General features: G+C 36.8%; 1 protein-coding gene across 1 annotated transcript in view; it reads left to right on the top strand.

Annotated features, from left to right (window-relative positions):
* The first annotated feature begins 4,435 nt into the window (after window positions 1-4,435).
* TJP1 (tight junction protein 1) overlaps window positions 4,436-25,351 on the top strand; it is a 255,756-nt gene continuing 234,840 nt past the window's right edge. The window contains exons 1-2 of the mRNA XM_072399088.1: window positions 4,436-4,871; window positions 10,671-10,824. Of these exons, the coding sequence (XP_072255189.1) occupies window positions 4,451-4,871; window positions 10,671-10,824 (575 nt within the window). The 5' untranslated portion in view covers window positions 4,436-4,450. The remainder of the gene's footprint in view (window positions 4,872-10,670; window positions 10,825-25,351) is intronic.

Below are 25,351 nucleotides of genomic sequence, written 5' to 3'. Positions count from 1 at the left end.
CCAGAAGGCCATCATTGATCGGGTTGTTTTCTACATAATCATTGATGGATTTCGTTTAGTTACCTGGGCTATGAAAAATTATACCATTTCTATTCCTCATGAGTTAAAGATTACATGAGATTCTAGTGAATGGGTTTAGTCCTTGCCTAATGCCATACACCTCAGCTCTGTCCATTCTTGTCCTCAGTACCTTGGTACCTTTTTACAAGTATGCCTGACTGGGACAAAAGCCACAGAGGAATGACAATATTTCATTTTGGGTTGCTGTGCCTAAACTCAAGAAATAGCATTCCTCCACTACCGCCATCCCCATCACCTACCGTAGACATAGTACTGCTGCCTATTTCTAATGTGCACAAATCATGACAATGGTCATTTTAGTCTTGTATGTGGTTACGTTTAAAATAACCACACAACTGGCAAAAAAAGCAACCCCCCCCCCCACACACACATTATTTACTATTGCATTCATGAAATGAATGACCAAGAACAAAGACTGGACAGGTGAGTTTTTAGTTTTTGCATATAGGTTACATGTTAAAAAGTGATAACACCAGAATCAAGATAACAGCTCTGACACCTGTGCATTATTCCATGCTCTCAGGTTTACTTTATTAGCATCAATCATAAATGGTATGTTGAGGCTTCTGTTTTGCATTTATGGTGGTTGTTTTATGATAGTTTGTATATTTGTGACCCAAAATGCCATCTTTGTACACTAGAGGCAATGAACAGACTCCAGAAGTGCAATTTTCTTAACTTCAGATGTTCTTTTCTGAAGCCTGGGACCCTGAATCTCATGCCAATCTGATCTTTAAATATGACAATCTAATCTAATAAATTTGACACTATATTCCAACACATATGATCTCTTTTGCTCTTAGTAGTCACTAATTTATAGTGACCCAAAAGCTTCTTATAGAGATTAGTAGAAGAATGGAATCACAATAGTAGAAGAATAAGGGGGGGGTTCTGGAAAACCTGCCCAAACAACAATAATATTACCAGGGAGCATTCACATCTCTGTGTCCTGTGCATGGTGGTTGCAGTGCTTTAAAAACAAACCCTTCCTGTTGCATCTTTGGAACAGTTTTTCTCAAAATGCAAGAACACACTGCACCTAAAAGGTATTACCACAAATGCACCACACCTCTTATATGAAATATAATTGCAGCCAAGACTGCTTGTTGGCCTGTGTGACATCTGGGTGTGCTCTTATTCTTGCTGATAAAACTGTAGTTTAGTAATATTTGTCATTGTCTTTGCAAATGTGGTTCCTGGTAAAAGCAGGCACAATCTACAAACAAGAAAGCTGGCAGGGACAGATCAATCACTCAACTGCCTGACCGAACCTGGTCGCTACAGTGTGCACAACATTTATGCAAGTTGACTATAACTTCTCTTGGCAGAAATAACAGTCTTTGCAAATAAAATGTCTACCTTTGCAGTAACTCATAAATAACAATTAGAACTAAATCTTTTTCTTCACGTTGTGGAATCCAGCATGATGTCATCATTGGTGACAAAAATCCTATGTGTGCACATAGTATGCCTATGTTTTTATAGTTGAAATCCAATGAACAAAGGGTTCGACTATAGACTATAAAGAAGAAAGAAATAGATCATGCTGGATGTCCTCCAGCCAAATATTCAGGAATGCTCTAGCTTGCTGCAGTTTCCAATGCACACAGTGAGAACCTTTTCAAGCACTGTCAGTACAACACAGGAGAGGAGCCTGTACAACTGTGCAATGCCGATGCTATGGACAAAGTTAAGCTTTCATATAATAAAAAAGCTATTTGTACCGGCCAGCTGGAAAGTGTACTAGGGAATTTTTGTACTCACAGCCAGTATAATAAAAAAAAAAAAGGAACGTGTATAAACCTTCCGTAATGCTTCTTTTAAATACCATTATGAATGGCAGGCTTCAGCAGGACCAGATGGCAGTTTAAGAAAAACTACAGATGTTTCTTAGACCTGACATCTGTCACTTAAGAGGTGAAATAACATATGTAATATCCCTACTGACGGATTACTAATGGCAGAATAATTCAGCTGGGATTGTAGTAATCTCTACTGTTAATCCTGTTTCATTAGGAAGAACCATTCCAAGGATTTATAGCACCAGGAAAAAACAAGTTTCACGAGCCGTGTATTAACCAAACCTCTGGTATTCTTTGGTCGTTTGTTAATTAAGCAATATTAGCCTACTGTGGTCATGATTCCAGTAATAGCAATAACATCCCACTAACTGTTCCGTGTTACTGAAATAATTAGCACTGATGAGGTTTGATCATATAGGAATTATTTTATTGGTGTTTTATTTGATGCTCATGTCTGGACTTTAATTTTCATTAACATTTACCACATTCTTTTCTGTGACATAAACAGAAACCAGTAAATGCTTGGCTTCACTGGTATTAAATGGGTCTATTTCCAGATGTTCCCAGAACCATGCCGGATAAACAGAACCCAAGAATATCTGATTTTAAAGAAGAATTAAAGTTCTACTTCAAAATAAAATATCAGGCAGGGCTTTGTGGCAGAAAATCACAGGCGATGTCCCTTCTGCAATATTCATCCTTACCTGCTTGATTTCTCCAAAGAAATGTTGAAAAAGCTGAGCTGAGCATGCACATTCAGCCTTAGTTGCCAGAATAACCGGCAATTCCAGCTTCCCCCGATCTTGCCGGGACTGAATGAATGAACTGCACGTCTGCATGGGAGTTATGTCAACCTGGCTCAACCAATCAAGATAGCTAAAGATCCCAATGGAAGAGAAGAAGGAAGAAGATGGCAGCCCCCTGCAACAAAACTAGGACAGGTGAATATAGCAAGGTTTAGTTCTGCTTTAAAGCTAAGCAAATATCTAAATATATGAGGAGTGTGCATTCTTACTTAATTATTGGTGTGTTTTGTTTTTTTCTGCCAGATCAGTAAACCAACAATAAACTTGCTTTTGTGCTGGAACACCCCGTTTTAAGGATAGGTTTACTAATCTTGTGACTGCTCCACTGCAAGTTTTCTGGAGACAACTTGTAGTGGGAAGATAATGATTAGGCTGTCCCAGCAAAGCCTTTGTTTTTACAAATCAATAATAGTAATATAAGCTTACAGGACCCCACTCTGACCACTACTAATATAGCCAAACAGCTATTGGATCAGTCTACCCTACTTGTCTAGGTTTGTTATATAGTGACAGAGCTAGATAACTTTCCCTTACAGCCTTTCTATGGCTATCTTTGGCAAATTGACTGGATCAGGAAGCTGGAAAAAAAGTATAAAACTATCTCCCACATAAAATAGCAAAAATTATGCCGACATAAGGTAAAGTGGAATTAAACTCCATACATGCTGGTTGGATTTAGCCATTATGTTCTGTATTCACAGCATATTTGGTCTTCTTCTGGGTCCTGAGTCTTGTTCATTATTAGGATGATGTAATCAGGGATGTAGTGGGGCAGGCACGTGCCCTCACTTTTTTGTGAATAGGCCCACTCCTATTTTGCAAAGAATTTTTTTTGGTGCTCCGTGGCTCTGGCCGGTCCGCACCCCCGCGGGGTCAAGAGGATCTTGCACAGCACAGCTATCAGCATACAACTCATAAAAACTCTGCTGGCAGACAGGGTGAGAGTTAAGAAAGAAGAGACATACACAGTTTTTTTCCTTACTACATCTGTAGTACGGGCAGGGTTTCTGTTCCTGTGCTTCAATTCCATACCCACTGCCCTGGTACAATAGGACAAATGTCTTACTGTCACTACAGCCAACTCATATTATTACCTTCTGAATTTTATACCCTCAAACCTTATAACCATCTTTACCTAACTTCCTTTGACCCTTTTCAAGTTACATAGTATGGGCTCTCTAACGGAACAATATAGCTGCAATAAAGATGATGTTTCGACTAGTCTGGGTAAGCTTTATGGATTCCTCAGCAGCAGTCACATTGGGGAAGCCAATCCATAGTTGAACAGAACTAGAATATATGAATGTTGGGAACTATTGTATGGTCCATTTGATATGAAGGATCCCACCTTCATGTATCTTCCCTCGCTAGTAATAAATTGATTGAGAGATTGTTATACTCATTTTTTGCTGAATATGTGTGATTCAATTACTTGGAAGTTCATTACAAACATTACTAACTTTGTGGTCTGCTGTTCCTTTTTATGGTATATCATAGGCTTCCTATTTAATAGTAAACCTTCTGTGTATTTTTTTCTTCAGAAATTTTGCGTTGCTTTGTTTATCAGACATATAACATTTTCTCTGTCTTGTTGAGGAGACATTAGGAATGGTAAGGGGCTTATTAGTGTCAAGTAATCCTCTTAAGTAACTGGTCGCTGTAAACCGGTATGCTTCCTAGTCTGGAGAAGGCCTTCATTGTGGCAGAAGAATTACATTAATTGCCATAACAGAATGCAGCTACGTTCCCTGTGTTCCCATTATGTGCATATTAAATCATGAAGAGCTCTGCCTGGAACATGCAGCACTGGAATTTCGTATCCTTCACTACAAACTCAAGATGCTGGGCAGGTCGGCCAAGTGTTGGTTCCACAATGTAGCATGGCCGATAAAAAGAGGGAATGAAGATGGGAAGAAATGGCCTTCGGTCATTCTGAACAACCACAGGGAGAAGATCCTTGCTGAGCTTGATGTAAATAAAGTCCTGTCATACCTTGTTTATGTAAAGGTTTTCTCCTTGGATGAATACAGAGAGGTTCTGTCTCATGATAGCTGCAGGACACGAGCAGAGATTTTCCTTGATAAACTTGCTGTTAAAGGTCCTAGTGCTTTCTGTACATTTTGTTCTATTTTGGAGGAGATTTCACCTCATTTGCTATCAGGATTTCTTCCAGACTGTAAAGGTGAGCCCTAAAATGGGATGAATAGTGCAAAATGGGGGCATTTCTACAAAACAGATAAAAAAGGGATGCAACTGCAGCAACCACTGAGATGCTGTTATTTGTTTCTAGTGCAGTCGTTTTTGTTGTAGATAAAGCCTGTGTTTCGTTAGCTGTGGACAGGCAGATGTCTTGCCAAATTTAAAAAGTGATGACACATCTGCCCTGGTTGTCATCTACTTGTCTCTCACATGTCTTTGTCATTTTAACATAGCGGAATTTTTATTGTTGGATAACAATTACTTATAAAAGGTCACATATAAATATATAACTAGATTGTGGTGTTACCAGCTAAAACTGCTTGCCATTTGACAAATACTAATATGTACTGTAGTATGTACTGCCTAGCCAAAAATAGTTTTGACTTGCCACAATATTTATTTCCATCCTGAGCTGCATGATCTTATATTGATGATGCTGTATTGAATGATATAGTGATGATGCTCTTGTATTAAAGTTGAACTGCTGCATAAAGTCTCCTTTAGAGTCTAGATTCTATGGAGGCAATCCGTATATGAAAATGATGAAAAATCCAAACATTGAAAAACCTGTTCATTAAGTATATTCAGGTAGTCAGCTGACCTTATTTATTTGGCAGAAAACATTGCTGAACCTAGACCCGACCAACTGAAAGAACCCCAGATAATAACATAGCTCCCACAGATTTTGGGACATTTTGTATATATATATATTATATTTTATCCACTACTCTAAACAAATACTTGTTGAAGGTTTAGGTGGTTTATTATCAGTACCTGACATCTCCTTAAAATCTTTAATCCTAAACATCATAACAAATTAACTTACTAAGCAGAAGCAAAATCATTCAAAACAAATAAACAACTAATAAAAACAAACTTTTCACTGGTGACCACACTAAATTAAATCAGATTGGTGGCTACTGATTTTTGCACTCCTATTTGCACTGCCTTATTAATAAATACACCTTTAGCTGAATGTATAGGGAACAAAAGATTAGAACAATTGGACAATTATATTTTTTATATTTAGGGATGTGAACAGCAATCTTCTTCTATGTGCCTTTTTCACCCCTTTAATCTCATTAAAATAATTCCAGCCCACCTTTATATATGTGGGTTAGGGACAGTTATAGGTATAATTTACACTCTGCAGGAAACAAAATACACTTCAACCAAAAAGTATGCATGAAAGTATAGAAGACTTTTAGTGAGTTTTTGGTTTATTGATGCCAAATCCAATTTAAGACATATTAAGTTACAAACATAGGTTCGGTATGGGATTGGGCTGGCAAGACAGAATTCAGTTTTGATGTTTTTCAGAACAAGGGAGAAATGTCAGTCCAAGAAATTCCATAGAATTAAATTATTCTTAGCAGGAATTCATTCAAAAAGACATTTAATTTCAGTAATGACCTATGATTATTGACAGAGTCTTAATTCATTACACTTTGCGCTGACTTACTGGCACTTAAAAAATGTTCACTTTTCAAATAACGTTTTGTGGTTCTCATTAAAGCTGGAGTACAGGAGCATTTTGTCTATGGAAGCTCCAATGCTTTACAATTAAAAGTATACTGAAATATTACAATGATATTAATATGTTCTACTAACCTAAGGTTATAAGGAGTCCAGATTGCTGCTTTCATAAAATGAAAAGGCATTTTTGCAGGGCTAAAGCGAGCTGATTTGGATTCTGCAATGTTAGATACTATAGTGGCATGTTCTTTTAAGCTGAACCCTTGCCTTACCTTCAGTTTTGCACAGTTGTACAGGCTCCTCTCCTGTATTGTACATTAAAGTAAGTGTACATTAGAAGTTGCAGCAAGCCAGACAGAGAGCATATCCAGCATCATCAAATTATTTCCCCAGTCTTACAGTTCATGTCTCTGTCATGGCCCTTTTTATTCATTTGATACTGGTTGCTTATTCCTGAAGGTTCTGGATTGCATGGGGACATTACTACAGTTTTTCTACAGTGATGTTCAGCAGTTGATCCAGCCATGGCAAGGAAAGACCAAGAAATGATGTCACTGGGTCTAAGATAATATGTATGAAAACAAAAATGTTTAATAGTTCCATTAGCATGTTGATAAGGTGGAAAGCAGAAATATGAGCATATATTTTGTGGCAATATGTGCAGAAGAGGATTTATAATATCATTGGATCATTTTGGTTGAATTGCTCATTGAGGTACAGACAAATTGGTGGTTTAACTCTTAAGAGCACATTGAGGGCTATAACTATATGCTGGCAAATAAGCTTTTGTTTTCATAGATTTTATGGGATCCTGATAAAATTAAGTAATGTATGTATAAAATTTTTGGACATAAATTTGACAATTTCATTTAATTACCATTAAAGTCTTTGTCACCTTTATATTTATTTGAACATGTAGCAAATTAAACTGCAGCTCGTAAACCAGAATTACAATTAATTTGATATGGTACAGTATACTCTTTATTATTAGTATTATTATTATTATAATTATTAATAATAATAAACAGGATTTGTATAGCACCAACATATTACGCAGCGCTGTACAATAAATAGGGGTTGCAAATGACAGACTAATACAGACAGTAACACCGGAGGAGGAGAGGAACTTGCCCAGAAGAGCTTACAATTTCCGAGGTGGGGGAAGTAACACACAATAGGAGGGGGGATATGTAGTGGTGGGAAGTAGTGACAGTTACAAAAGACAGAAAAGTGCGTGTGATGAATAAGGAAGTCAGTAGTAGGTCATTGGAGGGGCGAAGAGAGCGGCTAGGGGAGTATTTTTTTTTACCAGGTCAGAAAAGTAACTGGGACAGTAACTGTGGAGGGATTTGAAGGCAAAGCACAGGAGCTTGAATTTGATTCTAAAGTGAAATGGAAGCCAATGAAGAGAACTACAAAGAGATGCAGCAGAAGAAGAGTGGAGGGAAGGATGGATGAGTCTGGCTGCAGCACTCATAATAGATTGTGGAGGAGTTTGGTGGTCTCCGGGGACAGCTAGGGGCGGATTTTGGTAAAGTTGCGTAGGTGAAAGTGACAGGAAATGTTCTGAATATGGGGGGTAAATAAGAGGGCAGAATCATAGGTGACACCAACACTATGTGCCTGAGGGGAGGGAGGAATAACAGTGTTGTTAACCTTTAGGAATATGTCAGGGGGAGATTTGGAATTTTAAGGGGGGGATGATGAGTTCTGTTTTATCCAGGTTGAGTTTCAGGAATCGGTCAGACATCCATGATGAGATGCAGCTTGAAACCTTGTCCAGGACTGAGGGAGACAGATGAGGGGTGGACAGATAGATTTGATTGTCATCAGCATACAGATGGTACTGTAAACCAAAGGAGGATATGAAACTACCAAGAGAGGAGGTGTACAGAGAAAAGAGGACTGGTCCAAGAACTGACCCTTGGGGAACACCAACGGGGAGGAGAGTGGGCGAGGAGGAGAGAAACTCATTAAGAGAAACTTGAAAGGAGCGGTCAGACAGATAGCAAGCAAACCAAGGGAGAGCAGTGTCACTGATACCAATGGAATGCATGATTTGTATTAGAAGGGGGTGATGAACAGTGTGAAAAGCAGAGGAAAGATCAAGGAGAAGGAGCAGGGAAAATTTGCCTTGAGACTTAGCTCTGATGAGGTCATTGGCGACTTTAGTAAGGGCTGTTTCAGTGGAGTGGGCAGCTCTAAAACCAGACTGGAGGGGGTCAAGGAGAGAGTTGGTGCTCAGGTAATCGGTGAGACTTTTATAGACAAGGTGCTCAAGAAGTTTGGAAGAGAGATAGGACAGCAGCTAGAAGGTAAAGGAGTCTAGTGAGGGTTTCTTTAGGATAGGGAGAATAATAGCATGTTTGAAAGTGGAGGGGTGGATACCAGTGGAAAGGGAGAGGTTGAATAGTTTGGTTAGGGAGGCCGCCAGGGTGGAGGAATGGCCACAGAGTAGATCAGAGGTAATAGGGTCAAACCGACAGGTAGTAGATGGAGATGATGAGAGAAGAGAGGCGACTTCACTTACTTCACTATACTCTTAACAATTTACCTTATAAAAATACTTGTCAAACATCTACATGTAGCTGATTTTCTGCAGCACTTCTGTCTACATCATACACAAATCATTCATTCCAGTTATGCCTGCATGGCATTTCTGAGGCCGGGGTTATGATTGTGACAACAGTGGACCATGTCTATGCTGAAAAAAAAAACAATTGAATTCTCCATTAGAAGCTTATTTGACTGATTAGCAATGCTGGAACACAACTGACAGACATTGCCACCACATAGCAATAAGTGCTTGAACATGACTGATAGCCATGTATCATTCTAATGAAAGCTGCAAAAAGATATTGAAAATAATTTTTGATTAGTTTGGGTCTACATAGTGAATGCAGTTATTCCCCAATAAAGTTTAGGAGAGTTTATTTTAAGTGATTATCCAATGCTGTACAGTTCTGTTCTGTATATGATAAATTTGGAAGCAATGACTCCCACATTGGTCTCCATAGATACAAAATAAAACGAGCATGAAGTCGAGGAAAGCTATCTGCATCTTGCAGTAACCATAGAAATCATAAGTCATAAAGATGTGGGTAGCTCTGCATAATACTAATAATACTACCATAAAACAAATATAAAAGTGCTGCATATATAATACATACTTTGCTGTTTCAGAACCCGAGCTTATAGTTAAAAAATAAATTAAATATTAGATGACTCTTTAGCTTAGATTATTTTACCCTTAACTAAACTGTTCTATAAAACAGTATATATATATATATTTATATGATATAGCAGCAATCAAACTTCTCTTTTGCTTTACCCCTAGTGTTACATTGCATCCCTTAGTTGGATGGTTTATGCTTTTTTTCAATTGCCAAAGCAGCAAAATTTATATATTGGCCAACTAACAACTAAATCTTTAAGGAAATGCTAACTATGTATTTGCTCTAACTTTCTTTACCGTAGTTACTATCTTGATTTTATGCAACCATTTTTGGGGGATTGCCAGATGGCCATAATGGGTTGGAAAGCAACCTGTATATTATTATCTTCTGTTTTACTTAATTATTTTTCATTTATTGATTTATTATTTTTTATATTATTTATCTATAATTATAAAGGTCTCCCTCCTTAAGGAGTACTAGCTAAAAATGTAGCCAAGAATTACTCACTTTTTTATAATATATAAAAAACTTGTACACAGTTCAGTTATATCTGATATAACTATTTATATATCTCAAGTAAACAATGAGGTTATATTAAAATAAGAAAATGTTGAATATTTAGCTGTTTGAAAAAAAAGAAAAATTTTTTCATGGACCCATCAAAAATGATATGGCCATCTGACCTACATTTGACAGAATCTTTCATAGAGACATTTTGCTTTAGGAATAAAGGATTACCTGATATGCAGACTATCTGGGATGTAAAATCTGACTCTGGCTGAGACATAACATCAGCTGTGACATATCTTGCTCTGGGATTTTCGGTCCTGTTCAGAGTCTTTTTTAGTGGTATACTCTGAGGCCTTCAAATAAAAATATCTTTCAGATAAAGCATTTCACTTTGTTTAATCGCATCTCTCGCGTGGGTATTCATATTCAGTCTGACATTAATTTACCCTGGTGTCACAATGATTTCATAAGAGATGTTTTTTTTTTCCTATACAGCTTGAGCAGCTGAACACAAAGCAATCAGCACAATGTACTGTCTTTAGAGTAGGCTGCACATCAAACAGCACAAACCCTGTAGATGCTTTGCAGATTATAGCGGCCAATTCTTGTTGTTTCCCCAGATCAGATGCACAAAAGCTTACAAGACTTTCTGGCAGCTGAGAAGAGGATGAAGCCTGGCTCTGAGCTGCAGGAACAGAAACAGAATGAGAGCAATGACATGGAATGGAATGCGTTTGGGGAGGAAGAGATGCAAGAGCCTTTCGAGGATTACAGGTTAATGATATCATTTTTTTAAAATATCCTATTTGTTGGGCAGTCCTCCCTGTGATAGTATAGACAGGTCCTCGCTACATATAGCTTCTGCTTATCAAACAGTTGTTAGCAGAGATTCCCAAACCTTGGCCATAAAGATACCTTAAAAATACCACAGTTCCCACAGAAATTGACTGTATTGTAATGCCAGATTTCACCAGCAGGAGGCCAAAAAAGTTATACTGTAGTTCTAAATTCAGTTATATTAAGATAATTTTTTTCTGAAAATCCCATTAAATAGGGGTTTTGGCTGTTCACTTGGCAAAGTGTGTTATCAGATGCAAGTGAATAATGCAAAGCCGTGAATCTAATGTTTAAAAAAAATCATGTTTTTTTTTTTATTTTTTTACATTTCCTGCCATGCATTGTTTTCCCCGCATTCGCTAATTGACATATGTGGTGACAGTTGCAGAATTATAATTTACTTTTTTAAGTGAAATGCCTAAACTTCACTGCATTTATTAAAAGGTTTTAATTACTATCGCTGTTGAAGTACAGGATGACCAATACCTGGGCCTGAGCATTCTAGATTTTAATTTTGTTCTGCTGTAATGGAAAATTGCCAATGTTCAACCCAAATGTGCGTTTAACTTTGGCTCGCCAACAATGCTTAGTGCTACAATGAACTGCCAGGGTAGGTGCAGGAACAAAAAGGGGACATCTGGCATACTATTGGACACCTGTATCACATGTGTATTTTTTTTCACTGGGCTTTGCTCTGATTACATTAAGAAAAATACTGGGTGTTGGATGGCACCCTACCCTGTCTGGTACTACTCCAAGAACTCAGTGTCCTTGGGACTGGGTGGGGGAATCTGTGTGGGAACTGGAATCTGTAATTTATAGTAAGCAGGCAGGCTCTGGACTTTGATTTCTCACTGAATTTCTCTGTGGAATGGGAACCTGTGGGACTGGCATTGGTCTGGTACATATTAGCCATTTGTCACACTTGTGTGACATTTATAACTTGTCTACGTCCTAAAATGGGAAATTTTAGACCTGATTTTGGGCACACATACTGAAAAGCAACTTCTGTCACAATTCTAAAACCAAATGCAAAAAAGTGCAGTACATTTTACGTGTACCTTTTTTGAAGTAAAAGAGTTTGTTCAGTTGTACATGGTGAGTTTTATCCATGTGATGCCTTGTAAAAAGAAATTTTTGCCACTAATCTGAACCTATACTCTACTCTCAGCAATCACAATGTTTGTGCAGATGGGAGCACAGGGAGCTTTATCTAGGTGACAAGTTATACAAAGAAATTAAAACAACAAAGTCTGTACAGCGGTACAGGTGTCATGTGGTAAAGGGACCGCCACTGTTCCCAATCCCCAAAAAATTGCATTACACATGTGTTCTCATTTTTGCTGTAGTTTGTACAATTCTCACAGGAGAACTGCTATTATCTTACTGTCTTATTTTGTGCCTCATGTTCCAATGTTGCTAAAAAAGTGAAAAAAGTTAGATGAGGGAGAAAACTGGGGTGTTACTAGGAAAACTCACACAAACTCAGGGAGAACATACAAACTCCATGTAGATAATGTCCTGGCTTGGATTCCAACCTGGGACCCTGGTGCTGCAAAGGCAGGAGTGAGTGCTAGCCATTGTGCTGCCAATGCTGTTTGGCTATATTTCAAACATATTGAACAATAAGGAAGAAATGGGCAGTAGTGCGATAGGGGTGGTACGGGCAGGTGGTAATAGAGTACAGACTGCAAATGTGCGGGTATATCTGTTATTTCCTAAACATTGTGCTACCCGCACCATTCAACTGTGGCAAGGTGTTGTAGAGTGGATGGCCCAGCACTGCTCAACTCAAACCCCACCTCTACTCCCCATCAAAAAAACAAAAAAGAAAGTAGAAAAAAGTATTCTGCTATGATTCCTTATGTCTAAGGAAGACTTACTCAAGGCTAACCTCCACTAATATAAGACCAAACTAGCTATCTGGCCTGCGCAATGAGGACTAATACTTTCTTAGGAAGACCTCACTAGGACTTTCTGGGGCTTTCTGCCTCTTCTTTGAGGGCTGCCCAATGTTTTTATTAGAAAGACTCTTTTGACTGTACTATGAGACATTAAAAACTCTTCCAAAGGCATATTACCTGTCCATTCAGGCTGGGTGATACTGCTGTCCCAGTGTGATATATTAGCCTAATGGAAAAGCTATATTCATATACAATATACAAAAGTGCTGACTGTAATTTTTGGTAACCAAGAAAACTACTTGTGTTTTCCATGCCATGCCAATGGGTCTCTGCAGGTTACCTCTTATCCAGCACACCCACAATGATTTGTGGTTACAGTTCCACATGCCTAAGATTTAGGCTTCTAACTTGATAACTTGATGGGCCACTGACTTGTAGCACTATGAGCAGGACTTAGTTATTCCAGAAAATTGTAAATTGGAGAATTTTTATTTTTCCATGTCGCCCTCCAAACTGTAAAAAAAATGACACTCATATTAAATGGTTCTGTCAAATCCTGCTCAGAGCAAAAGCTGTACATGTAAGAAATAAAGGCAATGTGTTGCGTACACTTTCAGTTGTCACTGCAGTCTTCATGGCTTGTTTACATAGCAATTAGAGTCTTCTCTTCTTCTCTTGGTACATCAAATAAATATTCTTCTTACAGTGCTGATCCATGTCCAGCAGTCCACCAGACTAAAATGTAAAACTGGTTTATTTATCCCTTTAAAATACTTTTTTTTCTTTAAAATATTCTATTCCTAGGAATAATAATTGTTTGGCAAATTAGGACCAGATAATAATGCTTGACTATAGTCCTGCTTAGGTAACAGGGACAGCATTAACAATTCTTTTTTATAAACAAGGCCTATTCTGTTTGTGTTGTGTTTGTAAGTGTTTTACAAACCAGCAAGTAATCATTGGCTAGATTTGAAAATAACATGTTGAGCCATTAATAATTTCATGTTTTTTAATAATATTATTAATAACATTAATAACATTATTATTATTAATAATAATAATAATAATCATGTTGAGCCATTAATAATTTCATGTTTTTTAATAATATTATTAATAACATTAATAACATTATTATTATTAATAATAATAATAATAATAATAATAATACCTAAAAGCATTGTTATATATATATATATATATATTTATATATATATATATATATATATATATATATATATATATATATATATATATATATAAAAAGAGAAAATGATTAAAGTTTGTAAAATTTGTAAATAATAGTAATAACTTTTTGTTTATTTATGCCTGAACTGGGTTTGGGGGTTTCTGGTGCTATGTATTTACCTGCAGTTTATTCATCCAGCTATGTAATAGATGATCATTGTAAGCCATTAAATGTTATCCATCTGGAAGGTTGTGGCCAAGCACAGCCATACTTGAGAAGCCCTAGGTGTACGTCATGATTGGGTGAGCTATATTTTCAAGGGCAGAGTTTGTTAGCTTGCACATTTGAGTTTGTTGCTTACATTTCTTGTCAAAACTTTAAGTAAAAACAATAGAATCATTAGGTATTGCAATAAAGTATATTTTTACTTCAGATTGTTATGCAGAGGCTAAAATGTTATGATAACATGGGTGACACCCCCTTCCAAGGTGACATGTCCTTTACAGAAATCTTTCTGACAGTGCTAGATCTATACGAGTACTGCTGAGTGGGAGATCAATCTAATTCTGCTGTTGCTTGGTGGGGTTGATCCTCTGACCAACATTGCTTATCTTTCTGTCACCCAAATGTGTTTAATGAGCTGGAGCTGGCAGTGAATAAAAATGTCTACACGCGCTAACTTTGAATCCAATGAAAGGAGCATTCCTGCACCTATTTACGCCCCATTTATTGGGGTCCCCATTTCTATACCCACTGACTCCAATGTAAAGGGCATCTCTTTACCTACTGACACCAATTTTAAGGTCATTTCACGATCCATTTCCACCTGTTCATTCCTGACCATATCAGGGGGTCCATAGTGGAGGAGAGGGCAATATCCCCACAATTAGTGACCCAAATGTTTTTGACAGTCTGTGGGTAGAAATGTTTTGGAATCCTAAAACCTCCTTTTTAATAAGGCAGCTCCAAAACCAATTACCCTTTTTCATTTCCAGGAAGGGTTAAACAAAACGTAGAAATAAACACAATGCACACAATAAAATACTGTATTCCTTTGTTTTTATTATTTTTTATCCTTAGCATTTATTGATGGAACCCTGATTTGATCGTCCACTACTCCAAGGAACAAGGTTCATAATTCTCCTTTTTCGCACTCCAGTTTCAGCACTTTAAAGTTAAATATGCTAAAAAAATACAAGATAATGATCATTTTTTATAAAAAAAAATATATAATAGTTATAAAAAGTGAATCTGCAACATGTATGTGTGTTAGATATGTTAGATGTGTGTTAGATGACATGTTTTATTATTTTAAAAATGCTGCAAGTACAAAAAATAACTGTCTGCTAGAAATCTAGTGTGCTCCAAATTTCTGTTTGAGCTGACAACACAGCATTTGCTGTTCTGAAATGTCAAGCTATGTTGTCAGCCTTGCTGATGGACCATAGATCTCTACTTATCCATACCATTGTCCCTGGCAGCATTGATTTTTTTACCAGCAAACTTTACAGAAAACTTCTGAAAGTTAGACATAATTAGCACAAAGTACAACCACTGCAAACTGTCTGCAAACAAACTAGAAAGCACTAATTACTGTGATACAGCAAAGGCATAATCATCCAGCCATAAAAATTGTAAACACATTTTCTGTCCATTTGTTACCTAAAATTGGGACACAAACTGTTCTTTATGATTCCAACCCTCCTTTGAGGTTTTAGAAAAGCCTTGATGATTAACTATGGTTTCACAGCAAAATCATTAAACAGCAGTTTTTCTCCCTACAAAGTCAATATCTAGATGCTAGCATTAGAAAGGTACTGCCATGTACTTCCCTTCAGGAAGATGATAAATGAAGAGGACTAACCTCTGATGAAGTATTTGGCTTCATCTCTTAAACAAGGTCTAAAGCATCATGTAAACTTCTCAAATCACAAATTAGCAAGGCATTCTGTTCCCTTTTGATTTCCATCAGTTCTATACTTTGAATGCACAAATTATGTGCCAGGTCTGTTTCTTATATCTCTAGCTGGTTTGAAAGCCAGTTTATACACGCCTAATTAGGTGGAAAGAAAGTCCAGCCAAAACATCATTTAGAGACCATATGCAATGTTAAAGGCCATTAAGAATGACAAGCTGTAAAACATTAACATAAAGTTGAAATAGCCGTTGATGTTATAAATTTGAACACCCAAATGAGTCCATTATTTATTTCATATTTATTAGTAAGTCACCCTCTCGTCACCATCATAATTCATTTTCTGAATTAATAGTGTACTATATTAAAGCGGAACTAAACCCATGATACTCACCTGTCCCTGTTCCCTTGCAGGGTGCTGCCATCTTCTTTCTTCTCTTCCTGAATATGATCTTTGGTCATCTTAATTGGCTGGGCTGGGATGACGTAACTCCCACACAGGCACGCAAGAGTTCCCAGTATGCACAGGGGAAGCTGGAATTTTTTGGTAGCCTTGCAACCAAATCTGAACCTGCATATGCACAGCTCAGCTTTTTGACAATTACCTTATCTGATCAAGCAGGTAGGAGGCATTTTTGCAGAAGGGACTTCGCCTTTTCCTTTCTGCAATAATGACCTACCCAATTGTGGATTTTAAAAAGTAGAACTTTAGTTCTGCTTTAGTACAGAAACAGTAAAGACATCCACACCAAAGCCACCAATATACTTTAATGTACAGTTGACTGGACTAACCAAAAAAATTGTGGCCATGTTAGTTTTTTTATTCAGGATAACAACAAGTACAGAAAATACACCAATATTTTATACATCATATGTTCTTTTCACTTTCTGTGAACAGCCACCACAACTAAGGCTTGGTAAACTGCATTATATTACATTGTTGGTTTTGGGTTTAGATACATAGTTATTTTAAGGATATTTTCCTCCATGCCAGGAAATAAAGATGAGTGTACAGATTTACAAATATGATGGATTACTAAAGTAGCTTGAATTGAGATTTGTACATATCATTAATTATCATTAGGAATTCTCTATATACCCGTAGGCGTTAGAAATTAGGAATTCTGTATAAAATCTTACTGACACTCCTTGCACTTTCAGTAGTTACTTTGATAGTGCCGGTTATAGTTTCAAATAAAGAAAGCCATTGCAGTCTTGACTTTGCATAAAACCGTATCCTTTATAATAAATGTATTTATATATGCACTGATTTCAGAGACTTATTTTTTTTGTAGAACAGCACAAAAAAGGTTAATTTGAAACCCCAAACAGATATTATAGTATGCTAGTATAAAAAGCATTTATGCAATAATTATTTTGAGATGCACAGCACCTATATAAAAGAGAATTTAAGGTTGAAATGCAATATACTTTGACCCAGAGTAACACACCTGTTCACACAGCACACATATGCACATAATGACCATACATTGTTCAAACACATTGCAGTGCTTACTCTTTTTCCATCTTGTATATAATTCTTCTGTGCTGATGAGTTACAGGGAGCCAGGACATGTGTTGCAACATACACCAAATGTTTGTTAACACACACCAACATGCTTTGTTGGCATGAATTTAAACCATAGGATATAAGTAAAATGAAACATTTGCCGCACTGGCAATCTGTCTCATTCCATGTCACGTATATTTTTTTAAATGTACCTTTTATCCAAGATAAAATATGGGAGAATCATAATCTACTATTTTACATGACTTATACTAATAAGAAATTAATGTAGGAACTGGAAAATGTGATCATGGGAGATTCCCAGATTCCATTTCACAAGCTGTTATAGTTGATCGGCTCATTCATTCAACAGTAATATTTGAGATAGTACTGTATTATTGTTCTCATAGTATGCTTGGTTGGCTGGGCTGCCATGTACAAGTCAGTAACTGCAAACAATTTGGACATTGTTCACACTAAAACCGTATCCTGCCTATAAGGCGACATGGCACAAGTGTAAAGTAAAGAGTAGTTTTATAACGTGTTAGTAAGTTCACGATAACTAAGTATAAAAAAAAGAAAAAAAGGAAGATTAGGAAAAGTAAAGCCTTCCTGTATATTTGTGATTTAAATATACAATCAGTAGCAAAACCCGGACTACAGAACAGATGTTGGTATATATTTTGATGACTTAAAATATTGGAGCTAATGTATAACCCGTTGTATGTAGTAGGTACTGCTTACTCCAGTGACTAGTGAATTGGATGTCAACATCAGTGGTAATAAGATGATTTTTAAAAGTAGTACAATGATGATGAAAATAATAAAAATTGTTTCTAATAAGGATATACCATTTAATATAAAATATATGTAAAAAATAATAACAATATTTTAATATTAACATTATTAAAAGATGCTCATCTAACGATCAGGTTCCGTTCCAACAACCTGGTTTTTAAGTGAATTTGTCATTAGGTGAGGAACATAAGGAGCCAGTCTGCAGAGCTGTGCACAGGCAGTGCATCAGTAACAGGTTCACTGACTACCTCCAGACTCAGATCGAGAAGAATCACAACTGATGGAGGATGGAGCCAAGAAGAATGATGGGGAAAAGCCGCTCTGCTGTACACTGTATAGCCTTTGTATAGTGTACCTGTCAGAGAGCCAGGTGTAAGCTCTCTTTTAGCGGATAAGTCGTAAGTGAGGAATACATGTATATACACATATATAGTATAACTACCCCTGCAGGATATTTATATGGTGAGCACAAAGGTACCTTAATGCACAATCAATATATTTGGAACAGGAAGTGATTTACTATGTGTAAAAGAATCAGAATCATAAATCCCATGCTATCACAAACTTTTAATGGTAACTGCTTATAAAACAACACGTTTTGTCCCTATGTCATCACCATATTGCAATATGGTTACCACTCTCTCATACCCACAGGAGCCCAACAGAGAATGCATGGGGACAGCAGTGAACATTTCAGTGATGCTTATTTCCACGCACTATCCTATCTTCAGATTCTGGTTCTGTAGCAATCAGTGCTACAGTGCATCACATGGGACTGCCTATTTCTGAAGCAGGTCTGATCCTAGCCTAATGCTGCTCAAGATTTCATTGGGGTGGGGTGATAGACTAAAGGAATACTTGCTATTTACCTACTAAAGTTCACTTAACTTAGCCCCTGTGGTCCTTGTTTACTTCATAAAGGATGTACAACCAAGTGCAAGGAAATGTAAAAAAAAAACAGAACTTTTCATTGTGCATGATTGGATGATCAAACCAGCAGAGTTTCATCTCATTTACCAAGCTTGGTGAAATATCACTTGCAAGGTGATAAATCACTTTGCTATATGAACAGCTTATATTGCTTTTGTAAACCAACACCATTGTGTCATGAAGTCTCAGTTGCCAATGACCTATTTATGTCAGGTAATAGAATTGCATTACGACCAGGTTGGTGATCTTGCTAAGTGAACTAAACACAACTCACTAATGTAATCACATCACAATCATGATTGTGTTTTATTCCACTATGCCCAGGGACATAGAAAAATGTTGATAAATACAATGTCTGCTAAGAAAACTCATAGGACAATGGAAAAGAAACTCTGTTGTCACATGATTTACCCAATCTACACTGACTAGACAGTGACTGTGGGACTAATTTTAAAAAAGAATGAAGTGGTAAAACTACCAGCTAAATCCCCTTTTAGTTTATTACTGCCAAACCAAAGCCTCTGTTTGCCACTCAAGGGGAGATCATTTCAGAAAACTTGTCTGTCTGTGTCAAATACATATCTAGATTTTAGCCAGAGTACATGGATTTTAAGAAGTAGTTCAGCATAGGAGATAATCCAAATTAAAAAAATCTTGATGTAAGGAATATGCTTACCTAAAAAATACAACTATCTAAGGAGTAAACCTATCTAGTGGAAATTATTATTTTTGCGAAATACAAATCATTTGATCTAAACGTACCTAAATCTTGAAAAAACATTGGTAAAACTGTACTAGGGACAAAGATAAAACAACAGATACTCCCCTTTGATACTAGTGACCTATACTGCATTGAAACTGTTACCCGCTTAACATTGGTGGTCAAGGGTCCTCATTAATGTTAGCTTCTTAGTGATCAGTAAGATTTACCACTAATATTAGTTCTTCAATGTTGGTGGTCAGAGGCGTTTCCCCAATATTCTCTTAAATCAAATCTTAGGGAAAACAGCTAAAAATGTGGATAAAATACACATAGCATCATTGTTTTACTTTCCAAAACATGTTAATGCTTCATTTTTTTTTATTTTATACATGCTGGCCTTAGTGCATTGCCAAACATGTGACACCAATATTTCCTGTGTTCAGGTTCTTGTGTAACTATTCTTCTCAATGGTTCTACAGGGTAATGATGCTGATTTGTAGCTGCAGCATTGTAGAGATGTCCACTCCTATTATAGCTCAATTTTGTTTTGCTATGTAATATCTTTAAACCACTGTTGTAAATATGAAATATATGATCTATGTAACGCGGGGAGGCTGAAAAGCCTGTAGTATATCACTTTAGTCATTACAGAAAGACAAGAACATTGTGTCACCATATGTGAAACATTCACATAATGATAGACTATTTCCTTTTAATTAATGGACTGTGAAAGTTGCTGAGGGTCATACCTGCTAATGGCCATACCAGGCCATTAGGAAGAATTTCACCCTTGGAGATAGGCAAAAAAATCATTTGTGTGTGTTAAACTGACCTGAGAGGCATGCATTGCTGGAGGAACCCAGGTTGAGAAACAAAGATGTAGATTTATTTTTTCCTTCTCAGTTCAAAATGAGCTCTGTCCTTCTGCAATCATTCAAGTAGTGAATTTACAACCACCTTAACAAAGAATGTTTACCCAAATCCCTTATTATCCACAATTATTTGTTTGAAGTGAACCAGATACATTTGTAGCAAGGATTCCCAGTGCCATCCAATGTCATCCCGAGTAGTCAACAGGATGTGTGCTTACAAAAAAACTAAAACTGCAGGAATCAGTAGACCAAACTGTACAAATATAGGATGTATTATTGTACAAAAAATGATTTATTCATTCCTAGTGTTTGGTAACGTTCACAATTAACCACAAAAAAATGAAAGATTGTGCTGGCCAAATTTCCTCAAAACACTAGGATGTCCAAATTTTTTATTTGAAAAATATATAATCACACCAGGAAAATCAATGCATCTAAAGCCTTTTTAAATGTATCAGGCCCCTCTAGATATACCCCACACCCTGCTGGGAAAGTTATGTTGGATGGGACAAAGCATGGCAGATTGTGGGGTGGATTTTGCTACGGCTCCATTTTCTAGGATGATGCCAGTAGACTGTTTTCCTAAAGTTTAATAGCTTGGTTGTCTTTCAATAGTGATATGGGCAATACAGTCTTTAATGGTTTTAGATGTGTGCTTACATTTGTCATGGGCAAAACATTATGTTTTCCTTGATTCCAGATTTAGACTTTACCCTCAAGTCTTCTGCACAGGGACCCTCCTATGACACTTTTACATGCATATATAAATATATATATTTATAACAAGCTTCTACTTACCATAGTCATCGGAATTGGCAATAATTAAAACAACCAATGTATTGGTAATGACATGAAACGCATTTTCAAACCATAAAACTAATACCGATTTAAAAGCAACCAAAGCATTTCCTTCGAAAAATCCCCTCTCAAAATCTTTATTCTTTTAATATAGATTGCTTATTGAAAGTGAGATATGTAATAAATTAACAAATGTATCAAATCAAACAAATAAAAAAACATGCAACACAAATATTGAAATGCAAGAATGGAGAAAACTCTGATAACTATGAAGGTCACGTAAACATCATTGTCTCCATGTCAATGTATAACATATAAAAGGAAGAAATATGATAGAACTTAATCTCTGCTCAGCGCTTTGATCACCAATCCTACTGTCTGTTTAGATGGATAGACCAGGGTGATAAACAGCCAGCGTGAAAGGCATATGTTGGTATCAGAGTCCTTGTGGTCTCATAATATTCTACTGCCATCCATAAACTGATTGATGACGGACTGAATGTTTCCCTAGAATAGCTCAATGCACAGACAGAACATCAAATAATGCAAATACTGATTACATTATTTGTTGAAAACCAATAATGGTGATTTAGTTGAACATGTGTGCTTTATATAAATAAATGTTGCAGCAAAAAATGCAACACAGGATGTTTAATATTGTTGAAGTGACAATGCTGCATTGACTGCTTTTTAGGGGGTTATTAAAATGCAGCCTTTAATTGCCAGAGCTACAGTTAAAAGACAACATGTTCATTAAAGGTGCAATAGAAACACAACACAAAAGCATTTACTGTAAGCATCATGGAATTTTATTTTGGCTGTTTAAATGTCATTGTAATGGCACACAGACTGCCCATAGTTAGTGGTGGTTGGATAGTTTTGGAGTCAATGTTGAGCTATTTCAACCTCAGACTGGAACTCAGTAATTAACCAAATAAAATCACATCAGATAGTTCCAGTTATACACAGTCTATTTTTTCCTATTGTCGTGTAAAAAGTTAAAACAGGTTACCATCACAATTAGAGGTCAACAGATCAAAAAAGTGGATTCAGATGGCCCCATAGTGTTCCTTAAATTGGGTAAGGAATCAATTTCTGGTGATTTGCTTTCTCGAACGATTGGACAGCTTTGTATACAGCTTGGATTTCCTGCACTCTGCTCATCTCTACCCATAGTGTAAATGGAATGTTACATGCCAATCAATGTCTAAATGGAAATTTACATAAAATACTCATCCCATTACTGTATTGTATATTTAGCATGTTTCTGTCAAACAACAGTGTCAGTCAAAGACAAAATTTGTGTTTTGTCATAGAAGAAATATGCGTGATTATTATATTGCTTACTCTGCTTGGGGAGGCGCCTTGGAAGTGAAGACTGGATCATTTGTTTTATAGGTAGAACTACACAAAAGAGCGGAGCCCAATATACAGCTATAAATTACCTATACATTTACACCCCGCAAATTATCCTCAATGCAAATTTTTTAGGTGTATTTTTTATTTTAGCCACAAGATGGCAGTGTTTGCAAGAAACTAAACAGCCTGCTAATCTGACCTGTGTTTAGCACCATTTAGAACAGGGGTTCTTAATTTTTTTGATGACTCAAGACCCCCAATGGGTTGTCCAATATGGTCCCATACGCCCTTTACTTGACTGTCAAAATAATCATCACCATTCCTTATATTATTTGCCAGAAGGACGTCCAAATATGTCAACAGCTTGAATTTATTGTACTTAAGATATGGATAGCTAGGAGGGAACATGAAATAAAACCATAAGCATTGATAACTTTATCATGTTTATTTACAAAAAGCAAAATGAAAAAATGAAAAATGACAAAAATACAAAGCTACAACTATTTCACAATATAACTTTGATTCACCTGTTTCAGATTATAAACCAATAATTTTACTTCTTACAGTTGAGTATTACACAACAAAAAGAAAACAAACTTAAATGTGCAAGTATTTTCAATATCTTGACCATATAAGACAGACTTTTACTAATCTAGTGAGATATTTGCTGTTGTTTATGTTCAATCAAAGCATGGAATTGGTTTACAGTTACGGACAAAGCTACTCGCATGTCATCAGACACATCAAGTTGATTTCTCCACTTTGATTTTAGATTTCATAATGTACCCAAGTATAAATTAATACATTAAATAAAATAAAAAGCAGTACCCAGAGATTGAGTCCCATACCCCCTGCATTTGGTTCCCATTCCCCCAAGGGGTATGGATACCCCCAGTTAAGAACCCCTGACTTAGAAGATATGTGTTTAAAATCCACTAAAATGTTCATTAAAGGTGCAATAGAAATGGATACCCAATGCAGAGTCCAGGGGCAGTTTTGCTGCCCAATGGCTTCCATTGATGTGAATTAAATGTTTTGCAACGTACACAAATGTTTCTAAGCACAAGTTTTTTTGACACCTGGAAATTACTTCCTTTAAATAAACCTATCATCCAGTTAAAAAAACAAATGTCTGTCTCTTGCTGAAAAAATCAAGGTTTTTGTCTGAAAATGCTCCCGGACACTTAGCTGTGGAAAAGGTGGTAGTAGGTATCCAAAAGCAGTAAACATCATGATAATGATGAAAAGAAAATGCTAATCTAAACCTTGCCTTACTGTTCACAACCAGGTAAATGATTGATATCTGCCAAAAAAGCACTGATGTACTCTGTCACCCCCCCAAACCCATTATGACAGGTAAACGTGATTTAGTGGGGATGCACTTCCAACAAGCACCAGGCAATTATATCGCTGCCTGCTATGTTCATCCACTCTAATTCAAGTAATAAAGGAATTGTTAGGAACCACTACAGTTGCAACCTTCTGCACATGTGGTTACCTGTGGTGTGGTTTTACACTGCCGTACATACAGTATCAGTTAGTTGTGCCCCCCGGAGGGGCCAACCATGTGCTTTCACACCACAGACGTCTAAAGGCTGTTACAGTGTCATTCAATGCTGGACTAATTCCTAATCATTCTCAGAAATTAGGATACAAAAATTCTAGGTAATTACTGAAAATAAGCAACCTTGCTTTGTTGACTTACTGAGTGCAGCCCAGTGATATTTGTATTTGCATATGAATGATTCACTATATTATATATGAACCTAGGAGGCAATGACAACTATGCCAGAACAATGTCTCAATAATAATACACAGTGTTATGCCAACATATTATGCAGCGCTTTACAAAGTCTACAATCATGTAACTAGCTGTCCCTCAAAATCTAATGTGATCCCTTTCATAGTCATATGCCATTAATACAGTCTAAGGCCAATTTTGAGGGGAAACCAATTAACATAAATGTGTGGTTTTGGAATGTGAGAGGAAACTGGAGTACCCAGAGCAATCCTACGCAAACACAGGGTTAACCTGTGAACTCCATGCAGATAGAGCCCTGGCCGAGGTTCAAACCTGGGACCCAGTGCTGCAAAGGCCAAGGTGCTAACCACTGAGCCGCCATGCTGTACACACAGGGTTCTAGTTGCCTAAAAGCTTGATCATCAGCTTGGTCATCAGTTGATGGGTAGATCTTGATACTGGCAGGACTGGATTTCTTAAGACCAACTGAGGCATTGGCATGATAATGAGGGGTGGAATTTTCTCCCCTTTCAAGCTTTCATAAATTGTATTTCTCTGTAAGTATCCGTTACGGAGTTAATGGGGTTCAAAGAAGGTTAGCGCTACCTATATCCGACAGAACGCATACATGGTACATGTAGTTTCTACTTTTTGGTTTAGAAATGGTGAGTAAGTAGCAATATTTGACTGGTCAACAGTGTATGATAGCCTTGATATATTTTATGTTGCTGGAGTGGGGGGGTAAGAGGAC

The sequence above is a fragment of the Pyxicephalus adspersus genome, chromosome 2 (genome assembly GCF_032062135.1).
Source record: "Pyxicephalus adspersus chromosome 2, UCB_Pads_2.0, whole genome shotgun sequence".
Taxonomy (NCBI): domain Eukaryota; kingdom Metazoa; phylum Chordata; class Amphibia; order Anura; family Pyxicephalidae; genus Pyxicephalus; species Pyxicephalus adspersus.
Note: the sequence above shows the minus strand (reverse complement) of the source record. Positions and strands in the feature narration are given on the sequence as shown.